This window comes from Triticum aestivum, chromosome 2D (genome assembly GCF_018294505.1).
Source record: "Triticum aestivum cultivar Chinese Spring chromosome 2D, IWGSC CS RefSeq v2.1, whole genome shotgun sequence".
NCBI lineage: Eukaryota > Viridiplantae > Streptophyta > Magnoliopsida > Poales > Poaceae > Triticum > Triticum aestivum.
In genome coordinates, this window is record NC_057799.1 from 113,361,379 (window position 1) to 113,367,736 (window position 6,358).

At 51.6% G+C, this 6,358-nt stretch overlaps 1 protein-coding gene across 1 annotated transcript; it reads left to right on the forward strand.

Annotated features, from left to right (window-relative positions):
• The first annotated feature begins 3,394 nt into the window (after positions 1-3,394).
• LOC123048987 (purple acid phosphatase 3-like) lies at positions 3,395-6,112 on the forward strand. The gene is made up of 7 exons (XM_044471999.1): positions 3,395-3,732; positions 4,306-4,462; positions 4,617-4,724; positions 4,829-4,956; positions 5,305-5,433; positions 5,534-5,601; positions 5,719-6,112. Exons 1-7 carry the CDS (start codon positions 3,559-3,561, stop codon positions 5,921-5,923), a joined length of 969 nt encoding a protein of 322 aa, XP_044327934.1. The 5' UTR covers positions 3,395-3,558; the 3' UTR covers positions 5,924-6,112.
• The last annotated feature ends 246 nt before the right edge of the window (positions 6,113-6,358 follow it).

The following is a 6,358-nucleotide window of genomic DNA, read 5'->3' on the forward strand; positions in this document are numbered from 1 at the left end:
GGTGTTAATGGTGGTGGTGATAAGTTGTGTTCGGCAGGTAGGGGAGTATATAGTTGGAAAGGACGGGGAGAGGGGGTGTTTGCGGAGCTAGGGGTGTTGGATGGTGTAGTAGTGCGTTGTGAGAAAGGAAAAATGTGCTCAGCAAACGTGACATGACGAGAGACATGAACGTGTCCGGTGTGAAGGTCGAGACAGCGATAGCCTTTGTGCTCGTCAGAGAAGCCGAGAAAAGCACATGGGATAGAGCGTGGTGACAATTTATTTGCAGAAGTGGCGTAGGCATTGGGAAAACAGAGACAGCCGAAAACACGAACCGCGGAGTAGTCGGGGTGGGAAAGAAAGAGGGAATAATAGGGAGTAGTGTTGGGTTTAGTTTTAGAAGGTCGAATATTTAGAAGGAAGGTGGCCATGTGTAGGGCTTCAGCCCAAAACTTGGGAGGCATAGATGATTGAATGAGGAGAGTGCGAACTATATCATTGAGGGTGCGAAGAGAGCGTTCTGCTTTACCATTTTGAGGGGAGGTGTAGGGACATGAGAACCTAAGCAGGATGCCATGTTGTAAGAAGAAAGTACGATTTTTAATGTTATCAAACTCGCGACCATTGTCACATTGGATAAAGCGAATTGGGAGGAAGAAGTGAACAGACACATAGCGTTGAAAATTAAGGAAAAGAGAATGGACCTCGGATTTGTTGCGTAGAGGAAAAGTCCAGACAAAGTGGGTGAAATCATCTAGGATAACAAGGTAGTATTTAAAACCCGAAACACTTGCAATGGGAGAGGTCCATAAATCACAATGTATTAATTCAAAGGGATAAGTGCTACAAGAACTAGAGGAACTAAAGGGAAGACGCACATGTTTGCCTAATTGACAAGACTCGCAAAACACAGAATTATGAGAGTCCCTATTACATGGTATGGTAAATTCACTAAGCATAGAAGCTAAGACGGCGGGGTTGGGATGGCCCAAGCGACGATGCCAGAGATCGACGGAGGCCAGCATGGATGTTGGAGGGGTGGCGGCAGGAACTCCATTAAGAGAATAAAGATCACCGGAGCTATTGAAGCGAGCGATCTCGGCCTTGGTCAGGTAATCCTTCACAGATAAACCAAAAGGGTCAAATTCAGCCGAAACTAGATTGTCGCAAGTAAATTGGCGAACAGAGATAAGATTTTTAATGAGGGCGGGTGCAACTAGAACATCGCGAAGTAAAAGAGGTTTGGTGGAAGAGGGAAGTTGAGCCTGACCAACACAATATATAGGAATAGATGATCCATCTCCAAGGATAATGGAAGGGAAAGGAGATTTAGTGCAAGAAGATAACCAATTACTAGATGCAGACATATGACTAGAGGCCCCTGAATCAAAGATCCAATCCGTACCTGAGTTTCCTTGTGCAGCAAAGTTATTCATGGCCTGGAGAAAGGCAGCTTGATCCCAGCTCGGCGTCGCAGGTGAGGGTGGCGTCGGAAGCAGTGCCGGCGGATACGATGGTGAAGGCAGTAGGGCCGGCTGGGGAGTGTAGTAGGCATTGGCCGGCTGTGGTGGGGGTGGCGTCGGGAGCAGGGCCGGCTGAGGTGTGTAGTAGGCGCCGCCGTCGGTGGTGTAATGACCATAAGGAGCATACGTCGGGGCGGCGTGATAGGCATTGGCCGGCTGTCGGGGGTTGAGAACCCCGGGAGCACCAGTAGGCGGCCGAAGGCCGGGTTGCCAGGCACCTGAGTATGCCGGCGGAGCACCGAGGGTGGACGGAGCGGACCAGGGCATGGGCCATGCTTGAACAAGCCCCGTCCAAGGATCATGAGGAGGCCGCCATGCAACCGCAGATGGAGCACTGGTGGGTGGTGCAGGACTCGGTGCTGGTGATGTCGTAGGCGGAACCGAACGAGTCGACGGCGGCCTGTAGATAGGGTTTTTGCCGCGGTAGTTCGGACTAGGACGCCAGCCTGGGGGCGGTTGAACAGATGACGATGCGGACGGCCCGGCGGCAGGAGCCGGCCTGGAAGGCGGCGCTGGTGTAGACGACAGAGGAGGACGAGCCGCAGCATGAAAGACCTTGGGGCGAGAGTCCTTGCGAGCTTGTGTTTCCGCCGCGAGTTGTAGCAAGGAACGAACTTCAGCGAAGGTAGGAGGGGGCCGTATCATCGGTATGAACGAGGCTTGCTTGTCAAAGTCTTCGCTGAGGCCGACGACGACGATATTGATTAGCTGTGAGTCGCTAACTGTATCGCCGAGTTCGCGGAGCTCATCACCAATGGTCTTAACGCGCTGGCAGAACAGGTTCACCGGGGCGTCTCCTTGCACCATATTGCGAAGCTCGGTGTGGAGAGCGTTTTTCCGAGCGTCGGTGTTGCTTTGGAAGAGCTGACGGAGGGAGTGCCAGATGTTGGCAGCGGTGGCGCCGTCGTGATCGAGCATGTTGAAGATCTCGGTGGTGATGCGGGTGTAGAACCACTGGACGATCGCGAGATCGTCTTTCAACCATTGCGGATCGTCGGGGCGGGGAAGACAGTTGGCGGCGACATGCGAGCGCAGGTTGCAGCGGCCGAGGTGGAGATCGAAGAGATGTCTCCAATGGTAGTAGTTGTGGGCGGCGAGATCAAGAACTATGGGGATGTAGGGGCTGACGTCGGAGATTGTGTCAGCAAGAGATATTGGTGCGGCGAGGATGGGTGCAGGGTAGTTTTGTGGAGCTATGGTGAGGGCCGAGAGAGAAGCGGCCGCGGCGTTGGCAGCCTTGGCGATGAGTGCGGCCCGGCGCTCGAAGTAGCCGGGCGGCGGCGATGGCGTTGGCGGAGCCATACCCTAAACCCTGGGACCGGTATCTGATACCATGAAAGCTGAATAAAACTATTGCTTATTGATGATTTGGTGCGGCATACAAGAATATATAAGAGGGTACAAACCGACTTGGGGTAGGGATACAAAACTGACTTGGACTAGAAGTCGTATACCATAATGACTACTCTAACAGTCTTGAACTCCGAAAAGTTCTCTAGGATGCATTGCCTCGAGTTTGAGCTCCACAGCTCTCCCATGTTGTTGCCGGCAAAGGATTTTTTCTTTTGCGGGTTGGCAAAGGATAAATTTGGCTGCTCGGTAAGCATTCGAGCTCTTGAATGTTAATTGTACACGCTCACACTCACCAGTCTCATGATTTCCAACTATATATTGGTCTCTAGTTGAGCTCATGATCACCGTGTCACGTGTCCACTATGGGCAGCAAGCTAATCTGCACGAGGGTGCAGTTCGATGCCAGATCCAGATCGAGATCATGAGACCGGTGTGTGTGAGCGTGGAGGGAAACAAGGAGAGAAAGAGCTAGATGTTGATCAGGGACACTGTCTTAAACAAATCGCCAATGCTCCGCATTGGTCACGCCATTCTCTTCTCGCTCGCAGCGACCCACCCGCAACAGCCATCGCATATATGGTTGGTGGTTTGCGCGTGCCACTCTCCTTTCCTTCCTCCGCCAATCGGCTATAAATAGGCGCCCCCACTGATCATCGTGGAGTACGAGTCAGTCAGTCGCCTACTTCCAGGAGCTCTGCCTGCCATGGGTCCAATTGTGCTCCTCCTCGTCGTTGTTGTTGCCGTTGCCGCCGCGCCGGCGGTGGCCGAGCTGCCGCGGCTGGAGCACTCGCCCAAGGCGGATGGGTCGCTGTCCATCCTTGCCGTCGGCGACTGGGGAAGGCGTGGGGAGTTCAACCAGTCCCGGGTCGCCACCCAGGTACGTACTGATCGATCTACATGGCAGCATGCCACACCCATATGGCTTGCCTTCTCGATCGGTCACACCATTTGCCATACAAAAATATCGATCTTAATCCAGCGTCAGATGGAAGGCTAATGTTGATATGTCAAAACTCACAAGTGCTAACGGCGACAAAGTTGATCTTAATTTTTATGTCGCGCTATCTTGGATATAATCATGTGCCGTGGTTGTGGAAATCTTATGCTTGGGGTGGCAGGGTGGAACACCCTTTGGAAGAGCTTAAAACATAGTGGCATGGTATACAACTCACTGGACAATAGACTAACAGTATTTTCATCTTTTATGCGTTTAACATGATGCTTTGCATGCACGGTGAGGCGTGATCAATCATGACAGACAGTCATTAAGCACATGCTGGTTATTAAAAGATAAGTAATCATTATCTACAAAAATCGCTAGTATCTAATTTTGAGTTGATTAACCAAAATTGCTTGTCTGCTGGGTAGACTGGCTGGGTGAATATGATCTCAGAATGATCTTTCTTTCGGGCAAAGAATATCTGGCGAGCTGAAGTTGTTGCACTTGTAGATGGGGGTGGTAGCGGAGAAGATGGACGCCGACTTCGTCATCTCCACCGGCGACAACTTCTACAGCGATGGCCTAACCGGCGTCAACGACATGGCCTTCGAGGACTCCTTCACCGGCATCTACACTGCCAAGAGCCTCCAGAAGCCTTGGTACACAGGTGATCAATCAGCCGAGGCCGATGATGCACACTGCGAGACTGAGCCTGACACGCCTAATTATGTCAACATTATTTTCCCTGGGATAACTAACTATCACTTGTTGATGCAATTGCAATGCTGCTAAAATATAGTATAACTCTACGCAAATTGCAGTTCTTGGCAACCATGACTACCGGGGCGACGCCCTGGCGCAGACCAGCCCTGTCCTCGCGAAGGTCGACCGCCGGTGGATCTGCATCAAGTCCTTCATTCTAAACGCAGGTGGGTGGGTGGATCCATTGTTTGTTACCAATCGAATGTTGAGATCGAAAATGATCCGTGTCTTACACTTCATTTTACGATTCGCTCTCTTGGCAACACTGAAGAGATTGCGGACTTCTTCTTCGTGGACACGACGCCCTTCGTCCTCAAGTACTGGACCAACCCCGGGAACAGCACGTACGACTGGAGAGGAGTTGCTCCTCGCGACACCTACATCACAAATCTTCTCAAGGTAAGGTTTTCAATTTCAGTTGCATGACAATTTCAGCAGCAACCGAAATCACAGATATTCGGCGAATTTCAGCATTTTGAGAAAAAAAACCGAAGTATTCACTTGAATTTAACCAAATGTTTGAAAAATAATTTAGAACTATTTGAATTCCTATGTACTCCTACTACTTGAATTTAACCAAATGGCCGAAACATAGATATTTCAGTCTCCACCGAAATTAATGAAATCCAGTGAATTTCATCGAAATCTCACTGAAAGTGAAAATCATACGACTACTACTAATCGATCCAGTCATATTTCCATTTAATTCCAGAGTTCGTGCTCATTTGGTGTGAACCTCTCCTGCAGGACGTGGAGGCTTTGCTGAGGCAGTCGAGGGCGCCGTGGAAGATCGTCGTCGGGCACCACCCCATCCGGACCGCCGGCAAGCATGGCGACACCGAAGAGCTCGTGCAGCTTCTCCTCCCGATGCTCAAGGTACCACATACCCAGCTCGTCGTCATACTTGGGCTTAGCTACCGACTGAGCACACACGCGACGATGTTCTTGGATATTCTCTTACCTTTTTTTTTCCAAGGCCAATGGCGTCGACCTCTACGTCAACGGCCATGACCACTGCCTCGAGCAGATCAGCAGCAGCGACAGGTCAGCTCAGGCTCACATCGACTGTAACCAAACACGCAAGATTTCTCTCGTTTCCCTCCCTTTCGTTCGTCTCTGAACTCTGATCACGGAGCCATGTTTGGTTCGCTTTGCGTGCAGCCCTCTGCAGTACCTGACGAGCGGCGGCGGGTCCAAGGCGTGGGGCGGCGTCTACGCGCCGGGCGCCGACAAGGTGGAGTTCTTCCACGACGGGCAGGGATTCATGTCGCTGCGCCTGACCGCCACGGACGCGCGCCTCGCGTTCTACGACGTCGCCGGCGCCGTCCGGCACACCTGGGGGCATACCAAGGCCGCGCACTACTGATTGAAGTTGAATAAGCTGCCGTGGGCGCCAATTCTTTGTTACAAGTTGCTAACCAGCACAGCGCCTGCACGAACAATTTAACCGTCTCTTTACTATAGTATTCAAATTATTGTTCTTGTAGTTCTCCGGTGTGAATTGCATGTCCTTTCGGACTTTTGATTAAGATGTAACTGGTGATGAGTGATGATGTTCTCGGTGCATAAAACAGGGGCGGTGATCTCCGCCCGGTCAGTTAACAAGTTTGCAGATACGCCATTGCTGTTTGGATGGGAATCACGAGTCCCTCCCTTGTTCGTCACTCATTGCCGCGTAGGTCTCCCCGCCCGGTCAGTCAACAAAGCAATCTGGCATTGCATGCTACTCCTAGTATGTGTTAGGCTGTAGCCTGTACCCCCTCCCTCCCCCGTCTCCCTCACCGTCCAAGGAAAGGAAAGC

What these genes read in the sequence shown, in the direction of transcription:
- LOC123048987 (XM_044471999.1), top strand. Translation starts at nt 3,559, where the DNA reads ATGGGTCCAATTGTGCTCCTCCTCGTCGTTGTTGTTGCCGTTGCCGCC. An exon ending in ACATCACAAATCTTCTCAAG is followed by an intron (nt 4,957 to 5,304) that starts GTAAGGTTTTCA and finishes CCTCTCCTGCAG; the next exon opens with GACGTGGAGGCTTTGCTGAG. An exon ending in CAGATCAGCAGCAGCGACAG is followed by an intron (nt 5,602 to 5,718) that starts GTCAGCTCAGGC and finishes CTTTGCGTGCAG; the next exon opens with CCCTCTGCAGTACCTGACGA.